The sequence below is a fragment of the Sphaeramia orbicularis genome, chromosome 17 (assembly GCF_902148855.1).
Source record: "Sphaeramia orbicularis chromosome 17, fSphaOr1.1, whole genome shotgun sequence".
In the NCBI taxonomy this organism is placed as follows: Eukaryota; Metazoa; Chordata; class Actinopteri; order Kurtiformes; family Apogonidae; genus Sphaeramia; species Sphaeramia orbicularis.
Genome location: NC_043973.1, coordinates 56,627,635 through 56,648,521, shown reverse-complemented (window position 1 = coordinate 56,648,521; position 20,887 = coordinate 56,627,635). Strand labels below are relative to the sequence as shown.

Genomic DNA, 20,887 nt, shown 5'->3' with positions numbered 1-20,887 from the left:
CAAAAAAACAGGAATAAATGAGTGAAATACTCAAAACAGCAATGAAATGAACCAAAGACCAGACCAGATGCATGAGACCAGATCAGACTATGAGACCAGACCAGACTGTATGAGACCAGATCAGACTGTATGAGACCAGATCAGACTGTATGAGACCAGACCAGACTGTATGAGACCAGACCAGACTAGAACAGACCAGATCAGACTGTATGAGACCAGACCAGACTGTATGAGACCAGACCAGACTAGAACAGACCAGACCAGACTGTATGAGACCAGACCAGACTGTATGAGACCAGACCAGACTAGAACAGACCAGATCAGACTCTATGAGACCAGATCAGACTGTATGAGACCAGACCAGACTGTATGAGACCAGACCAGACTGTATGAGACCAGACCAGACTAGAACAGACCAGATCAGACTGCATGAGACCAGATCAGACTGTATGAGACCAGACCAGACTAGAACAGACCAGACCAGACTGTATGAGACCAGATCAGACTGTATGAGACCAGACCAGACTCTATGAGACCAGACCAGACTGTATCAGACCAGACCAGACTAGAACAGACCAGATCAGACTCTAATGCCATGTTTCCACTTCGTGGTATCGGCTCAGCTTGACTCGGCCTTTTTGTGTTTCCATTACGAAAAAGGACCTAGAATCTGGTACCTGGTACTAGTTTTTGGTCTCACCTCTGCTGAGGTTCCAGGACTGGGGACCAGATACTAGAAGGTGACGTGTAAACACTGCAGACCACTGATTGGCCAGACAGTTGTCTCGGTGACCTGCCATTTTACAAAAACAGATGCAGAAGTGGACAGTAAATCTGTCAGTAGGTGAATCCACATGATGACAGTCTGTAAAACTACACCAGGGTTTTTCCAGGAGGTTCAGACGTAAAAATTCAGCATGAGCTTGATGAGACAACACGCAACAAGTGAGTTTATCAGGAACTCTGAGCAGACGACACCGAAGTAACGCACCGTATCGCTATGATGACCAGGTACTGTAAAATCGTATCCTGTAATGGAAACGGTCTCCAGGAATAGGACCTGGTACCAGAGCAGAGTCGAGCCGAGCCAAGTTGAGCCAAGTTGAGCCGGTTCCACGTAGTGGAAACGGGGCATATTAGACCACATCAGACTGGAACAGACCACATCAGACTGTACGAGACCAGATCAGACTATATGAGACCAGGTCAGACTGGACTGTGATGAACTTCCAGAGTCTACATGATTAATGCTTCCATGAACCCACAGTAGAGGATGAAGCTGACCCTGGTTGGACCAGGACTGAGGGTCAGACCTTCAGACCCTCCTGCAGGTCTTCGTGTCAGATCTACATCCTGGTTCTTCTTCGTGTGGTGAATTGTGGATGACGGTTCCATCAAAAGGCTGGAGCTCCTCCACAGTCCGACTGCAGACTTGGTTTGTGGGTTAATTGAAAACATCAGCGATTAGATGCGTTCATTTGTGGGACACGCTTTCACTAATGGGCTGATTTATGGCGACGATGGAACGGTCACAGTCGACGGCACCGGCGCTGCAGCCGTCCAACATTTCACCACATCAGCAACTAAATGGGAAATAATGACCCGGGTCCACGGAGGTGGATCTGATTTGAGGTCAGCCTCGAAGAAACAGGATTTATGCTGAAAACAGACTATCTGACCTTCTGTCGGACGATGAAACCAGGGCCGAGAAAGAGACGAATGAGACGAATGAGACAACGGAAAAGGAAGAAACACATGGACGTCACATCAGCCAGTTTCGATAATGACAGGATTCCCTCCTGTTTAAAGGCCGAGTTTACATCTGAGTTAAAGTTGAACAAAACAGATGGTGACGTGATTTATTATTGATATTATTACGAGATGAAAGATGCAGCAAAATATAACAAAGTGAACAAGGAAATAATGAAAAGGATGAAAACGCATGAAAATGATGTAAAAAGAAGACAAAAATGACATAACAGGCAAAAACTTAATAGAAAACAAAAAAGATGTAAAAAAAAAAAAAAAAAAGAAAGATGTAAAAAACAGAAATGTGACTGAAAACAAAAATTGTTAAAAAAAAAAGAAGGAAAAGAGAGAAAAAAGAACTTAAAGAAAGGTGTAAAAGACAAAAACGTCATAGAAAACAAAGATGATTTAAAAAAGGATGTAAAAGACAAGAATCTTGTTTAAAAAAACGTTAAAAAAGAAGTAAAAGACAAAAATGTCATAGAAAACAAAAATTATGTAAAAAAAAAAAAAGGACGTGAAAAAACAAAAACAATGAAAAAAAAAGACAAAAATGTCATGGAAAAGAAAAATTGTGCTTAAAAAAGGGATGGAAAAGACTAAAACATAAAAAAAATATATCAAAAAGAACTTAAAGGTGTAGAAGACAAAAATGTCAGAAAACAAAAATGTTGTAAAAAATGGACATGAAAGACAAAAACGTAAAAACAAAAACAATGTAAAAAAAAAAAAAAAAAAAAGGACATACAGACAAAAACATTGTTAAAAAATGACATAAAAAAGACAAAAAAGTCCTTTAAAACAAAAACATTGTTAAAAAATGACATAAAAAGGACAAAAAAAGTCCTTTAAAACAAAAACATTGTTAAAAAATGACATAAAAAAGACAAAAAAGTCCTTTAAAACAAAACATTGTTAAAAAAATGACTAAAAGACAAAAATTTTACAAAGATGTAAAAGACAAAAACTACGTAAAAGACAAAGTATGTATATGTTGCAATACGACAAAAATGTCATAAAAACTAATCCAATGTAAAAGACAAAAATAACATAAGTTGCAACAAGATGAAAACGAGATAAAAACAAAAACAACACAAGATTAAAAAAACTATGTAAAAGACAAAAAATTGTAACAAAAAAAGTTACAGTAAGATAAAAATGATGTAAAAGAAAAACATAAAAAAACAAAATGGTGCAAAAATTTTTACCAGATGAAAGCCACATAAAGTAGCAAGATGAAGCCGATGATATAATTATCGCAATATAAACATCATGATGATAAATAAATTATCATTTACTATAAATGAATAAGAAAGAGAAAAGAAAAACAAAGAGAAAGTAAAGTTTGTAAGTGAAAAAGAATCCGATCCAGAAAACAAGTCAAAGGTCAGGTGACCAGTGAGGTGGAAGGCTGTGATTGGCAGCTGAGGGGCGGGTCATGTGACTCACCTGGACAGCGGCCCAGTGTTTGACGTCGATCTGCTCCTGTTTCATACACGATGCCTCTCGAACCAGACACGGGTTGTTGTACGAGTTCCCGTCGGTGGCGCAGACCGGGTTCTCATTGTGTCCGCTGCAGTCGATGTTACAGATGCACCTGCACACAGGACACGCCCCTTTTATGACATCATCAGCACATGACACACTTCATTTTTTGTTTGTTGGTTTTATATTTTACTCCGTCAGTTCATTTTCTTTCATTTGTGTTAATTCTTTTAGTTTCTGTTCATTTTCTTGATTATTTTATAAAATTTCATTCATGTTACTGTTTATTTTATACATTTTTTGTAATGGTCATTTTTATAACTTTTCTTTTTCAAATTTTCTAATTTGTATAATTTATATCAACTTTTGCTTCAGTTTTGTCTTTTATTTTAAACTTGTACTTGTTGCCTTTTTTAAACATTACGTTTGTCCTTTCTGTCTTTTTTATTTTGACTTTTATAATCATTTTGTCTTTATGTCTTTTTTTTTCACATTGTCACGTTTACTCTGTCGTTTGCGTCATTTTTCTCTTTTTTTTTTTTGTTGTCCTGTTGCAACATTTGCATCATTTGTGTTGTTTGCTGTTTTTGTATCATTGCAACTTTTACTTCATTTTAGGTTAATTTTACTGTTTAAGTCATTTTTGCAACATTTAGATCATTTTTGTCTATTTTTTTGGTCCTGTTGTGATGTTTACACCTATTTTGTCTTTTAATTTTGTTTGTTGCATTGTTAATGTTACTATTGTCATTTCTGTCTTTTTTTATTGCGACTTTTACATCACTTTTGTCTTTTATGTTGTTTTTTCACATTGCCATGTTTACAGTAATTTTGTCGTTTGTATCATTTTTCTCATTCCGCTTTTTTTTTTTTTTTGTCCCGTTGCAACATTTGCATCATTTGTGTCGTTAGCTGTTTTTGTATCATCACGACTTTTACTTCACTTTTGGGGTTTTTTTCTTTGTTTTGTCTTGTCTTTTTTTTTCTTACTTTGTCCTTTCTGTATTTCTTTAATTGCGACTTTATGTTTATTTTGTTTTTTAAGTCTTTTTTTGCAACATCTACATAATTTTGTCATTCTCTATTTTTTTTTTTTTGTCCTGTTGCGATGTTTACCTCATTTTTATCTTTTATTTTTGTTTTGTTGCCTATTCAGTGTGAGTTTTTTCCATTCTGTCATGTATTATGTGACCTTTACATCAGTTTTGTCTTTTATGTCGTTTATTTCACATTGCCACGTTTATGGCTCTTTTGTAGTTAGTCATTTTTGTCTTTTTTTGTTTTTCTTTCTTTAAGTTTTTTTTTTGTCTTGTTGCATCATTTGCATCGTTTGCGTCGTTTTGCTGTTTTTGTATCATTGCAACTTCTACTTCATTTTTGTTTTTTTGTCTTTGTTTTGTTGCATCTTTAATTTTTACTGTTGCCCTTTATTTCGAACTTTTACATCAGTTTTATCTATATGTTAATTTTTTCACATTGTTTTTGTCTCCTTTACATTTTTTGTTTTGTTGCAATGTTATACCATTTTTGTCTTTTATTTTTGTCTTGTTGATCGTTAATGTTACTTTTGTCATTTCTGTCTTTTTTTCACTGCGACTTTACATCACTTTTATCTTTTATGTCATTTCTGTCTCGCTGGGGACTCACCAGACATCCCCGAGTCCTCGTCGCACTCGGCTCCATATTTACATGTGCTGCATTTGGTGAACTTCTTCCCGACTCGGATCCTGAACCTTCGTCATCTGGATTGAATAGAAAACACAAACAGTTCTTAATTCACTTGCATTAAAGTTCAGAACTTTGGCACAGATGATTCATCAGATATCGTCCCGGATTCAAACCCATGACGGCCCTGATCTCCGACAAAATTTTACTGAATAACCAACGTAATAGAGAAAAGTAACAATGAAGCAACAAATAATCAACAAAATTAACCAAAACTGAACAAAGAATTAAATAAAATTATCATGATATGAATAAAGATGAAAAAAGGAAAATACAAAAATTATCAAAAATGAACAAAAACTGAGCAAAAACTAATAAAATATTTAAAAAATTGAATTGTTAACTTTAAAAATGTAAAATAATCTTAATACACAAGTACATTTAATACATGACAAATGTACCTGAGCAAAAATTAATAAAATATTTTTTAAAAATGAGCAAAATTTTTACCAAATTATCAACACAAGGAAAAATGAAATAAATGGAACAAAAATGAAACAAAATAATCAACAAAACCCATAAAATTGAAAAAAGTTAATGAAGTAATAATAAAAATTTTTTTTTTTGCAAAACATCATCAATATAATGAACTCCAACTTAATAGATTATTTGGAAAAACTTTGGAAAAATGACCAATAAAGGAGTAAAAGTGAACAAAATTATTATTAAAATAAGAATTAAGCACAAATGAACAAAAATAATCAATAAGATTTTTTTAAAAAAAGGACAAAAACTAATAAAATAGTAAGAAAAAAATGGAACTGTTAACCTTAAAAATATAAAATACATTTAATACACAAGTATATTTAATACATGACAAATATACTTGAAACAAAAATGAATACAATTTTTTGTTTTTAATTCACAAAATTTTACACCAAATTATCAACCGAACAAGAAAAAATAACTGAATGAAACACAAATTACACAAAATAAATCAGTAAAACCAATAAAACTGAACAAAAATTTAATTATAAAAAGCAGAAAAAGCAAATATGAATAAAAATAGCAAAAATGAATAAAGTCATCAACATATAAACTACATTTTAATAGATATGGAACAAAAAAAGAGGAAAAAATAAACAATGAAGGAGCAAAAGTGAACAAAACTATAAATAAATGAACTGCATTTCAGCACACTGATTATTTGGTTCAACTTTTGTTATTATTATTTTACTAATTTTCCATCTGATGGTGATTAAAGCGGAAATTCTTTTTTCTTTCAACACAACAGTGGCAACAATAAAAAAAACATTTATACTGGAATCAGCCTCAGGGGAGATTTTGTGTCAGTCTGAGGAAATAAAAAGCAAATAATTAATGTTTTCATTTAATTGATTTAACTTAAAATATGTTATAATTCAGTTCAATCATATATAAATTATTCAAGATAAAAAACTCACTTTACCATCAGGTAAAAATCTGCCTTTGTTCCTGCTTTTTGTACACTTGGAAACATGAACGTGTTTCTTGGTTTCTGTTGGACATATCTGCAGATTTACCCAAACCAGTGGTAATGGTGGCTCCCACAGGGTCAGTACTCGGCCACTTCCTTTTATTCTAACCATGCATCATCATTATCCCATCATCATATCATCATCATCAATCCTCCTCCTCATCATCATCATTCCTCACTCCTCCTCTCTTCCTCATCCTCCTCCATCCTCCTCTCTCTTCATCCTCCTCATCTCCTCCTCATTCATCCTCCTCATCATCCTCATCCCTCATTCATCCTCCTCATCATTCTCAATCCTCATCATCCTCATCCTCATCCCCATCATCATCATCATCATCATCATCCTCCTCTCCTCATCATCCTCATCCTCATCCTATCCTCCTCCTCTTCATTCCTTCATCTCCCTCTCCTCCTCCTCTTCATCCTCCTCCTCATCCTCTCCTCTTCATCCTCCTCATCCTCCTCCTCCATCATCCTCCTCATCATCCTCATCCTCATCACTCCTCATCATCATCATCCTCCTCACCTCATCATCATCACAGTCTCCATTTCCATCAGAAGACTGAGCTGTAGTTTGGTGACATAACGCTCAAATCCAAGAAACCAGGTTGAAAACTAAACCAGGTCCTGAAAACCCCCCGTGGTCACCAGAGCCCGTGGATGGTTCAAGACCGAGGGTTCGACTTTAAACGTCAGAAAACACCAAATCCTGTCTGAAGTGGATCAAAAAAAAGAAAGCAAGGGAAAGGAGAATCAATATAAAAGAAAGAATATGTTGGAATCGACTCTTTCAAAGCAAAAAATAAAGATTTAAAAAAGGAAATGAAGATTAAAAGAAACCAAAGAGGAGGAAAGGGAAATGGAAGGATTTCAACCCAGTCCTGATGAAATCATACATTAATCCTGTGAAACGTCCGATCCTCCAGCAGCAAAACCTTGGATTTTCAGCCAAATGTGTGAGGTTAAAGAGTGACAAGTCCGAGGAAAACCTTCCGTCGGAGTTTTACTGGTAAATACGATGCATTTTACTGCATGTTTCAGGGTCAGATACTAAAAACTGTAGCAATTTTATCGATAGTAAAGTTCGCAAACTGAGTAAAGACAAAAACATGACAAATATAAAACTTTTTTTTTTTTGTCTTTTCTGCTGTTGCGATGACTTTTTCATCATTTTTGTCTTTTGTTATTTTTTCTTAACAATTGTACGTCATGTTCGTCTTTTACAAGATTCTTGTCTTTTACATCCTTTTGTCTTTTACATTTTTTGTCTTTTACATTATTCTTGTCTTTAACAAATTTTTGTCTTTTAGAAAATGTTTTCTTTTCCATCATTCTTGTCTTTTAAAAAATTTGTCTTTTCCATAGTTCTTGTCTTTTACAATTTTTTTGTCTTTACATCGTTCTTTTATAAAATTTTTGTCTTTTACATCCTTTTTTCTGTTGGAACTTTTGCAACACGAGGGTCATTGTTAATGTTTGTGTTGTGATTTTTTTTTTTTTTTTTTTTTACATCAGTTTACCTTTTATCTCATTTTGGCCATTTTTTCACTGCGATTTTACGTGAGTTATACTTTTGTCATTTGTCTTTTTTTATATTGTGACTTTTACATCAGTTTCATTTTTATGTCATTTTCTTTCTTTTTGTTGTGACTTTTACATCAGTTTTATCTTTTGTCTGGTTTCATCTTCTGTGCCGTTTAGTTTCTTACATTTTTCCGTGACTCTTTTTTTTTCGGCCATACAAAGGACAGTATTCAGTGTTCAATAAACACTGAAGTCTGAGTCCACATCTGCAGTGGAGGTATTGACTTCCTGATCCTCCTGAGGTGGATTTGTGCTTGTGTTCAGCGCTCGCGTCACGTGGACTCGTCTGGTTTTTATGCGAAGGCCAATTACACAACACAGATCCTTTAAGAAACACAGCGACGATGTCTCACTCTGCTGCAGAATCCTGTCACTTTTATCAAAAAAGGATCTGAATCCAAGCATAGCAACAGGATTAAAACGCCACAGATGAGGGCGTGGACGCTGTGTGTGTGTGTGTGTGTGTGTGTGTGTGTGTGTGCGTGCGTGTGTGTGTGTGTGTCCTGCTGGCTGACAGATTGTCCTGCTGTGTGTGGACGTATTGGACATGCAGCGATCACAGGCTGCAGATCGATGGATGCTGATCTGCAGCAGAGACACCCTTTGTTTGTGTTGGATGGCGCTGACGGTAGGACGCCGCCGCCGCTGCTGCTGATGAACAGGCTCCGCCCACTGCCACACAAACCCCCATGGCACCGCCAATCAACATCCGCGCACCATACAGATCTGTGTCTGCAGCTTTAATGATCAGAAAAAACTCACACTGTAAAAATAATCTGTAATTTAACAAAATTTTCACTGTTAATTTCACTGATTTTTCCTGTATTTTTAATATACAGGAAAATATTAATGAAATGACAAAAACAGACTGTGATTTTACATGTCAAATGGAAAATAACACGAAAAAACTGTAATTGTGAATAACCAAAATCTCCATTTTTGAAACATTTTTTTTTTCCACAGAAAAATACAGTTAAAATACATTTGCAAGTGTCTCATAATTTCACAAATATTTCTTTTCTATTTATGACCTTAAACTGTTAATTTAAAGTTTAATACTGTAAAAAAAATATTAAAAACAGATAAAATTACTGACAGTTAACGGTAACAGAAGTACTTGTTCTATATGTTTAACAAGACTTGTTTGTTAATTACAGGAGGTTTCACAACAAAAATGTTGAATAAATGTGTTTTTGTGAATGTCTAACATGTGTAAGCACTGATAAACTGTCCAAATACAGTTTTTATCAGTGGATCGTACAACTGAGTCTCATTAAAAATTATTTATACATACATTTGTATTTAGGTAATGTGATTGTTTTAATACATGAAAATTCTTTATTAAACATTAAAAAAAAAATATGCAAAATCTCATGTAAAGTTAGGGCAAAAAAACCCTCTATTTAATTATGTAAAATTACCATATTTTTATGAGATGGTTATTTTCCGTTATTTAACAGTATTTTTTGGCGCCCCTGCTGCCAGAATATTACCCTTTTTTTCTTTTTTTTTAACAGTGCAGTAAATCCACATTTATGCAGTCATTCAGTCTCACAGGCTGCGTTTACACGACTATGTCTACAGGAAGAAAATGAAAACCAGTGAAAACCGTGAAATTTAACCATAAACCCCCAAACATCCACCAGCGAACAAAACCATCTACTGATCTAAACTGTTGATCCACTAATCCACAGGTGTCAAACATACGGCCCGCGGGCCAAAACCGGCCCCCAAAGGGTCCACTCCAGCCCCTTGGATGAATTTGCAAATGCAAAAAATTACACCCAAGATATTAACAATCATTTTTGTTCAGGAGCCAAATTCAGCCCAATTCAATCTCAGATCTGTAAAATACTATTATAATAACCTAGAAATAATGACAACTCCAATTTTTCTTTTTGTTTTAGTGTTTTAAAAAAAGTTAAAATTGCACTTATGTTTACTAAGTAGAAATTCCAGGTTCAGGTTATTCACAATTTTAAAGGATGTTTAGATGTAACATTTCCACAACGTAATTTTACTTTTTCACACTAAAAACATACGAGTTACACATAAAAGTTTGGATTTGACATTATTTATATATAACTGTGTTATTATTTTTCTGGTCCGGCCCACTTCACATCATATTGGGCTGAATGTGGAACCTGAGCTGAGTGAGTTGGACCCCCCTGCACTAATCCTGTCAATCCATGTCAGTAATTGGTGTCAAATACAGTTCTTCATCTTTTCGTGGTCGTTGGATATGACCATATTTGGACATTCAGAGGCTCTGTAGTTACCGCGGAAATAGCGTCATCTTCTACAACAATGATTCACCAGTAAAACCCTTGGAGTTGGATCAGTGACAGTGGAGAAAATGAACAAAAATGAATAAAAGACCCACAAAATAACAGACTGATGCCACGTGACGTCATGAGGTCATGTGATTTATGTTTACACGGCCATGTTGGAAGGAAACCCACATCCGGTAGTGACAGGCAGCAGAACCGACCCAAAAAGACGGAAGAGCAGAACCAGCAGAACCGACCCATAAAACGGAAGAGCAGAACCAGCAGAACCGACCCAAAAAGACGGAAGAGCAGAACCAGCAGAACCGACCCATAAAGACGGAAGAGCAGAACCAGCAGAACCGACCCAAAAAGACGGAAGAGCAGAACCAGCAGAACCGACCCAAAAGACGAAGAGCAGAACCAGCAGAACCGACCCATAAAGACGGAAGAGCAGAACCAGCAGAACCGACGAAAAGACGGAAGAGCAGAACCAGCAGAACCGACCCATAAAGACGGAAAGCAGAACCAGCAGAACCGACCCATAAAGACGGAAGAGCAGAACCAGCAGAACCGACCCATAAAGACGGAAGAGCAGAACCAGCAGAACCGACCCAAAAAGACGGAAGAGCGTAAACAATACGTTGTCCCTCTGGATGGAAATATGAGGAGAAAAACCCCAGACGGAACAGTCGACCCACACAGAGTATTAGACACACTCTGCAGGAAGGAGTTTAATATTCACCGGAACATTTCCACCTTAAAATACCACCTTAATACCACACATATGTTAGTCTGGATTCTCTTAGCACTACAGCTAACATGTCGCCCAGCTTGGACAAACATGTTAAGTGCACATATATTCACTTCTTTATTGAGTCTGTTTGTTCATGCAAAATAAAATGCGATTAATATAGATGTAAATTTTTAATTTATTCGTGATTAATCAAAATTAATCCACAGCAACCCAGTGATTAATCTGATTAAACATTTTAATCGTTTGACAGCACTAGTTTGAATCCAACAGTCAGAACAGTAACAGTTTAGTCTGAACCACAGATATACAAACGACAACTTAGCAATGATAACAATATCCTATAATATTTGAACATTGCGTTAGTTTCATTCTCTGCTGCTCATAATCTAGTTTTACTTTGGTTTATGTATAATTTTTCTATTTTTAATGTTATTTTATACATATTAAAAAAGTATGAATAAAATGTCAAATATTTTAACTATCAAAGTCATAGTTTTTCTAGCAAAACCCTCCACACATTTGGTCCTGGTCTTTGTTGACGCCATGGCAACCCCGTGGACACACCCCCTCATGAAGCTTTGTGTTCTTATCCACCGACGGAAATACACCAAGAAAAGAAAAACAAAGCAGGAAATGAAATAAAAGCAAACACTCACCGTCTCCATCTCCTGAACCGGAACCAGGATCTTGAACAAAACCAGAACACACAACCGTCACTTCTGTGATTATTATGGGATGGAAAATACAAGACATTCAGATGGGTTTTTGTTCAGTTGGGTTATGTACTTTCATACTATTCCATTAAAAGGAACAAAGTCAGAGTTCAGTTCGTAAAACATATCAAGACAAATGTATAAATATATAAATTTGTTAATGTATAGATTAGCTATAAATAATACATATATAACTACAGTGCATAAATACAAACATTTAAATATAAATGTGTAAACATAATTATATCAATAATGAATGTATAGATGTATAATATATAGATGTATAAATAAATACATATATAACTACAGTGCATAAATATAAATATTTAAATAAAATGTATAAAAATAAAAATATCAATATATATTAATGTATAGATGTATAATATATAGATGTATAAATAAATGAATAAATATATAACTCTGTGGACGACAGGACCGTCACTTCTGTGATTATCAGCCGTTAAACGCTTAATGAGATGAAATGAACCTGATTAATCTGAATAAATGCATAAGCATATACATATGTTACTGTATAGAAATAGAAATGTAGAAATAAACTATAACTACAGTGCATGAATATAAATATTTAAATATATGTAAAAACATATAAATATATCAAAAATTATGAATGTATAGATGTATAATATATAGATGTATAAAAATGTATAAACATAAATATGTTAATGTACAGATATAGAAATGCATGAATGAATACAAATGTAACTACAGTGCATTAATAAAATATTCAAATAACTATGTAAACATATAAATATATCAATAATATATTAACGTATAAACATAATATATAGATGTATAAATAAATGTATAAATAAGTAAATAGTTAATGTATAGATATAGACATGTAGAAATAAACATATATAACTACAGTGCATAAATTAAAAAAATAATATAAATGTAGAAACATATAAATATATCTACAAATATATTTGTACATGTATAATATAGATGTATAAATAAATGTATAAATTTATAAATGTGTGGATGACACAACCGTCACTTCTGTGATTATCAGCCGTTCAACGCTTAATGAGATGAAATGAACCTGATTAATCTGAAGGAAATTCAATCCAATTCCAAAAGTGCGTCTTTATTCCACGCCTCACTTCGTCGTCTAAGCAGGTTTCACTGTAAAACTTCAGTACTTTTTCATATTGGACATAGATGTCGAGTAAAGTCATAAAAAGTACCGTTTTATTTAAAGGTTGGATTTGTCCTGTTTTCACTGCTTCTCCTTTTAAAGGTTCATCTAGCCCATCTGTGTGTGGTGTTAAATTAGGGATAGACTGAGGGAGGAGCACAGGAATGTTCAAACAACTAATTCAAAAACACGTAGAAGGGAATGGTTTTCACAGGTAGAGGGATGAGGGTTAAGAATGTCACCATATCCTCCTGAGACCCCTAAGTAAACATTTTCACCATTTTACATGAAATAATTGCCTTTATTGGAAACAGTATGGTGCAACAGTTTTTCAGATAATTTTTTTTATTATTATTTTTTTTTTTTAAATAATGTCCTTTTCAGTGGGCATTTTTTTCATTCTTTAGCTGTGAAACTCTTGTCCACTACAAAGGACAAAAATACATTGCTGGGTCTCAGGAGGATATGTTCACTGTTGTTTATGTTTTTTTCTTTGAGTTATTTATTATTTGTATTTTGCAGCACAATGAAGAAAGCAGAAGTAAAAGCTTATATGTGTATTTATGTTGTGTGTATATGTATAAATGTATCGGCTGTATGAATGTATGAATGTGTTTCTGAATAGTATATAATATAAAAGAGTAATGTAAAAGGAAAAGGGACATAAATCTAGATTATTAATATAATTTTAGGGAGAGGGGGTGGATTAAATAAATTGACTTCTTCCCGCCCTTTTCGGGTATTTACATGAAACCTTTTGTGCTGTTCTTCTGTCTAACATTGTTTTGATGTTGATTGTTGTTGAGTTGTTGTATTATTTATGTTGGCTTGTTCACATATATGTTAAATTTCATTGCATGCTCGGAATAAAAAAATTAAAATCCCTACAGTCTTAGTGTATTCTCTACGGTTTTAGTGTATTTTTGTGTATTTTAATATAGTTTTGGACATTTTAGTGTATTTTTGTGATTTGTTCAGTGTATTTTTGTGTATTTTAGCATGTTATATGTGTATTTTAGCATATTGTTTTCTACATTTTTGTGTATTTTTGTGATTTGTTCAGTGTTTGGACCATTAATCCTGGTTCTGTAAAGTCCACATTAAAACCTCAGCTCTGAGGCTTTTCACTGAAATGACCTCATCAATGTTTATTCATCCTGTTCAGTCAGTGAAGCAACGAGATGATTATAGCATCGACATGACACAATCCTGCAGGGAAATAGTGGAAACCCGATCGCAACAACGATGCTGTCATCACGTCATCGTTTTAAACGTCCATAAACCATCTGAGATGCACATGAAACCATCCAAATGATCCAGCCGCGTTAGAAAATATGTGTTTCTGTGATTAAAAGGTCAAAAGGTACAAGAGGACAGAAGGAAACTACATCTCCCAGCATGTACGGTGTTAGCTGCTCGGCGACGGCTAATGGAAACCAACGAGTTGTCACTTCATAATCACAGTAAATGATTCAATTAGAATTGTTTGATAGAAGCAAAAAAAAAAAAAATACAAAAAGAGATTAGAGGAAAAAGATGAATCTGTGATGGGTTTGAAAATAGTTTTTAGTTTAACATGTTCCTTTAAATGTAAACGAATGAAACTAGAAATTATTTGTTCACCTGGATTATGGTCCTTTCATAATATACAACAAAATGAACAAAATAAGCATTAAATCAGCACAACAATAACAGCAAACATAAAATGACCAAGACACTGAACAACATACTCACAAAATAATGCAAAAAAAGTAACAAATATGAACAAAATATAAAAAATAATCAAGAAAAGAAGCAAACACAGGACATAAACATGAAAATTAAAATAAAAAACAATTTAAAAAATAAATGAATAATAAGAAATAAATAAAAATAAACCAAATAAAGGAGAAATAACAAAACTGAATTAGGTCACAATATTTAGAAAATAATAAAATTAATAAAGAAAATAACGAAATACTTTTAAAAAGCTTGAAATATTCTCTATAAAATGACCAAGATAATAAAGAAAAAAAATGATCAGACAATGAATGAAATAAATATGAAAATGAAGAAGCAAAATAAAAGAAAAAATGATCAGAAAATGAAAAAACAAACAAAATAATAGCAAAAATTAAGACATATTAACAAAATCAACAAAAATTTAAATAATAAATGAATTGATAAAAAAAAAAAAAAAGACCACAAATAACAATAAAGTTAAAAAAAAAAAAGTGAAGTTAAATATTTGCAAAATAATAAATACGATTAAGACAAAATAATAATTAAAGAAATGCACAAAAATGTTTTCTGAAATTTTGGTTAATATTTGTGACATTTTGGACGTAAACCTGTAACTGTGAAAAGACTGGATGTTGTGACAGATTAAAGGAAAAAGACGAATCTGTGGTGGTTTTGGGAACAGTTTTCAGTCCAAAATGATAGAAACGTTTCTCAGTTTCTATTATTATTATTATTGTTATTATTATTATTTATTTTATTTTTTTTTTTTTTCCAGGTCCTTTCAGTGTAAAACCTGATCATTCTTTAAAAAGACTCCACTAGTTCTGCCCGGCAACAGCAGCCGATTGGTCGGATTCATTCACACAGAGTGAAATCTGAGTCCTGAGCTTCGGTGTCAGTTCACAGTGTTAATTCAAAGCCACAGAGTCAACTTTCATTCATATTCCTGTGATCCATGTTGGAGTTTTCCACGTCGACAGTGAATGCGTCTCCAGTTCAAAGTCATATTTCAGTGCAAATAACTCCGTCCGCTTGGCTCGGGTCTCCGCCTCCATCAGGAAATGGACTCTGACGGCATAAAATCCAACCTTGAATTAAGAAATGGACCGCCGTGGCGAGGCTTTTCTGGCACGAAGCGGCTGCATTAAGAATGGATGCCGGCTGCTCGGCCAATTAAATTTACACCTTTAGCTCTTTAACAAAGTCATGACAGATTGTTTTTCATGGAGAAGGAGCAGAAACATGAAGGATTCTGCTGGACGCTATCGACAAAATGTTAAGGGTAGAGTTACACAGCGTCTGCGCTGGATCCTGAATCCAACATGGACGCCCACTTCACAACCAGCCTCCACTTTAACAGTCCGCTCAGTCCACTGATTCCACTGATCCCACTGATTCCACTGATTCCACTGATTCCACTGATCCCACTGTTCATGTATTTAATTGTGATCAGAGTAAAAACATCTGAGCGGTGGTTCCTAAACCCACTCAGAAATACAGCATCTCATGACAAAAGACGTGTCAGAACATTTTATGTGTCTTTAAATGTAAAATATAAGACATTAAGAATGGTTTTTTGTTCAGATGGATTAAGGTACGCTCACAAGTATTTAACTTAGATGAACAAAAGTAAACATGAATTTTGTGGGACTATAAAGATTCTGGCGTCCTTGTTTGTTTGTTTGTGGTGAACCTGCCGTTTCCAGACTCTGCAGTTTTTCCTTCAGGTGTGAATTCAACCTGGAAGATTCTTCACAGATTGAAGCTTCACGGATCAATAACCTTTAACGGAGGCGACGGAAAAACGGAAACTCCAAAAAATAAGACAGAACAGATCCGGCTGACGCTGCAGAACAAAGGGTTTAGAGGCAGGGCTGTCAAACTGCGGTCCTCCAGGGCCAGTATCCTGAATGTGTGAGATATTTCCCTCTTCCAGCCACACCTGGTTCAGTTAATGATCAGCTCATCATCAGCTCCGCAGAAGCCTGAGAATGATGGGACGGCTCCCAGGTGTGACGGAAGAGGGACACGTCTACAAAACATGCAGGATACCGGCCCTGGAGGACTGGAGTTGGACACCTTGGTTAGAGGTTTCCTCTAGTCTGAGGGAAAGGAAGTCACAGCTTGAACAGAAACAAACAGAGATACACAAGGAACAAACCAGTGAAACCAGTGACACCAGTAAAACCAGTACAACCAGTGAAAACAGTGAAAACAGTAAAACCAGTACAACCAGTGAAACCAGTGAAACCAGTGACACCAGTAAAACCAGTACAACCAGTAAAACCAGTGAAAGCAGTACAACCAGTGAAACCAGTGAAACCAGTGACACCAGTAAAACCAGTACAACCAGTAAAACCAGTGAAAGCAGTACAACCAGTACAACCAGTGAAAACAGTGAAAACAGTAAAACCAGTACAACCAGTGAAACCAGTGAAACCAGTGACACCAGTAAAACCAGTACAACCAGTAAAACCAGTGAAAGACAGTACAACCAGTACAACCAGCGAAACAGTGTAAACCAGTAAAACCAGTACAACCAGTGAAAACAGTGAAACCAGTAAAACCAGTACAAACAGTGAAAACAGTGTAACCAATGAAACCAGTAAAACCAGTAAAAATCAGTGAAAACAGTAAAACCAGTGAAACCAGTAAAAACCAGTGAAAACAGTGAAACCAATGAAACCAGTAAAACCCGTAAAACCAGTAAAACCAATAAAACCAGTGAAACCAGTAAAACTTGTAACTGATTAATAAAGCAGATGATCGATCAGCTGATCATCAGTAACTGCTCATGGATGATTCGGTCTTGACCTGCGGCGTCTGATAAATCCACGGTGGACTCATTAACGGACAGACCCACAGAACCGGGCAGAGGCAGTGAAACAGAACTGAGTGGGACCCGGTTCAAACCACTGGGCCCTGAACGCACCACGGAAACCACAGTCATTCCAACCAAAGCAGCAGCAGCAGCGACACAAAGGTCACCTGAACACAACTGCAACTCCAATCTGCCTTCACGGTCGCAAACACAAGGATTCTGGGAAATGTTTTAAGACCAAATACAAAAAAAGAACCAAGGACAGAGAACACGAGTCGAACACGAGTCAGAACCCGACAGAAGGAAGATGAAGGTCTGTCCTTTATGTGTCCTTAAAAGTGAAACAGAGGAAGTAAAAAAAACAGAACAGGTGTGTACAGTTTTACCTCAAAATGAAGAACAGCAGCATGAAATCAGCACAAGTTAAAGAACAAAACGTGATCAAAAAATCCAAAAAATTAAGAAAAATGTATTGAAATTATCAAATATTTAAAAAAAATAACAAATACACTTAAGAAATAAAATAGTAAAATTACGAGAACACGAAAAATGAGCAAAAAATAAACCAAATAAACAGTGACATGAACTAAAAAAGGAAAAAAAAATTTAAAAACCAAAATAATTCAGAAATGAAACAAAATAATTAGAAATGTAGACAAAAAAACAAAAAATGAAGAAAAAAGAATAAGAAATAAAAAAAAAATGAGTTTTAATGAACAAATCAGCATAAAAACATGAACGAAAGATGAAAAAGTTCCAGAAAATTAACAAAAAAATAATAAAAATTAATAAATATTTAGAAAAACAATAAACAAATAGAAATTAACATAATGAGCAAAACATGAAAAATTATCTAGAAAATGAACAAAATATAAACAAATGTATCTGGAACCAGAACCAGAACTAGAACCAGAACCAAGTGGATCATATGAGGTTCAGACGTTCAGGGGATGATGTTTAATAGGACGAAGAGAAAGAAGAGGACGATGATGATGAGGTGAAGAAAGGAGGATGAGGAAGAAGAAGAAGAGGAAGAAGAAGAGGAAGAGGAGGAGGAACTCTTTCTCCTCCTCCTCCTCCTCCTCCTCCTCCTCCTCCTCCAGTTACATGACATAAATCTGTGCAGAGGAAACTCCAGTAGAACAGGAGGGCAGTGGACTCACATGTCGGTGCTGGATCCCTGATGGAACGAGTATAAGAGCAGAAGCACCAGGCAAAGGCTCATGGGAAATCAGAGCAGACTGCTGAACACAGAGCTGACCCACACCCCAAACCCACACCACAGCTGGTATTAGGTTTACCCCACAGACGTCCACACAAAGGAGGAACCCTGCAGGTCTGAACAGGGTCTAGAAACCTGACCCACCAGACCCCCAGGACCCACCAGGACCCAGAGACCTGGACCCACCAGGACCCCACCAGGACACCAGAGACCTGGACCCACCAGGACCACCAGGACCAACCAGGACCCACCCTGCTATTCCAGCTGATACTGGGCATGTTTGTGTTTATGAGGTGGACGACTGTATCAGTGAGTGACAGACTGTGAAGGACTGTGAGGGACTGTGAAGGACTGTGAAGGACTGTGAGGGACTGTGAGGGACTGTGAAGGACTGTGAAGGACTGTGAGGGACTGTGAAGGACTGTGAAGGACTGTGAAGGACTGTGAAGGACTGTGAGGGACTGTGAAGGACTGTGAAGGACTGTGAGGGACTGTGAGGGACTGTGAAGGACTGTGAAGGACTGTGAGGGACTGTGAAGGACTGTGAAGGACTGTGAGGGACTGTGAAGGACTGTGAAGGACTGTGAAGGACTGTGAGGGACTGTGAAGGACTGTGAAGGACTGTGAGGGACTGTGAAGGACTGTGAAGGTCTGTGAGGGACTGTGAAGGACTGTGAAGGACTGTGAGGGGACTGTGAGGGACTGTGAGGGACTGTGAGGGACTGTGAGGGACTGTGAAGGACTGTGAGGGACTGTGAGGGACTGTGGAGGACTGTGAGGGACTGTGAAGGACTGTGAGGGACTGTGAAGGACTGTGAGGGACTGTGAGGGACTGTGAGGGACTGTGAAGGACTGTGAGGGACTGTGAGGGACTGTGGAGGACTGTGAGGGACTGTGAAGGACTGTGAGGGACTGTGAGGGACTGTGAAGGACTGTGAGGGACTGTGAGGGTCTTGGACTCACCAGCTGAGCAGGGCCCGTCCGACACCCGTGAGATCAGCCTCTGCTGTTTGCAGGACGCCTGGCGCCGGTAGCACTCGTTCTGGTACGTGTCTCCGTTGGATCCGCACACGGGGATGTAGTTTTTATGGCACTGGAAATCAAACACAATCAGATGTTAATTAAGGTTCACAGCGACCGCCGCTGGAAGGGTCAGGATGCCGCCGGGTCAGTTCAGGGTCAGCGCCGGGTCAGCGCCGGGTCAGGCCAACACCAAAGCCGGTTTATGGGACTGTAAACTGTTGAAATGGTTCCCTCTGTGTCCAGGCGAGTTTATTAAACACACTTCATGTTTTTACAGGTCAGATGGTTTTAGGTCAGAATTCAAAAGTAGTTCATTTTTACCTGATTTTTAACCTTTAAGTCCCAGTTCTACTTCTGTGTCAGTTCCCAAGTAAAATTTTCCTCTATATTTTACCTTCCTTAATTATTTTATCACCATTTATTGTAATATTATCCTCCTTATTAACCCCCCTCCCAAAGGGGAGGCCAGGGCTATTGTTTTTGGTGCAGTTTGTTTGTTTGTTTGTTTGTTTGTTTGTTTGTTTGTTTGTTTGTTCGTTTACACTTTAGCAGCAAAACTATTGGTTGAATTCATACCAGATTGGCTTTATAGATTACCAGAGATGCAGAATAGATGTGATTACATTTTGGAAAAAAATAGGTCAAAGTTCAAATTTTTTTTGATTTTTTTTTTTTTTTTAAGTGTCCTATTTACTTCTAATGGTGAAATACATGTAAGGGGTGGGGTTTGTCATGCCCGTCACCACTTGTTTTACGTTTTTCAGCGTAAATGCTGTATTTTCCTCAATTTATTTCACTGATCCTGTAGACGTTCATTAAAGCTCAGATTAAAGTCGATGGTTCTTTTATCAGAAACAGATCAAACTGAATAAACAGTGTCTTTTTCAGTCCAATCTGTCATGAACTGAACTTAAACCCAGTGTGTCCATCCACTGGCACTGATCCAACTGCATGGGTTTGACTGGAGAATCAGTGTTGGAGAAGATGACGGTAACTGCGGAGCCTCTGAACGTCCAAATATGGTCATATCTGATGACCATGAAAAGATGAAGAACTGTATTTTACACCAATTATTGACATGGATTGATAGGATTAGTGGCTCAACAGGAATTAAACAGTTTAGATCAGTAGATGGTTTTATTTTATTTTATGTTATTTTATTTTTGGGTTTTTTTAATTTAATTTAATTTTGTTTTGTTTTATT

At 36.1% G+C, this 20,887-nt stretch overlaps 1 protein-coding gene across 1 annotated transcript in view; it reads right to left on the bottom strand.

Annotated features, from left to right (window-relative positions):
• Positions 1–3,129: 3,129 nt before the first annotated feature.
• Positions 3,130–20,887, bottom strand: part of LOC115437482 (tomoregulin-1-like) — a gene marked incomplete at its 5' end in the record, with an annotated part of 51,890 nt that continues 34,132 nt past the window's right edge. Inside the window, 4 exons of the mRNA XM_030160673.1 lie at positions 3,130–3,346; positions 4,826–4,976; positions 11,680–11,709; positions 19,624–19,753. Of these exons, the coding sequence (XP_030016533.1) occupies positions 3,130–3,346; positions 4,826–4,976; positions 11,680–11,709; positions 19,624–19,753 (528 nt within the window). The remainder of the gene's footprint in view (positions 3,347–4,825; positions 4,977–11,679; positions 11,710–19,623; positions 19,754–20,887) is intronic.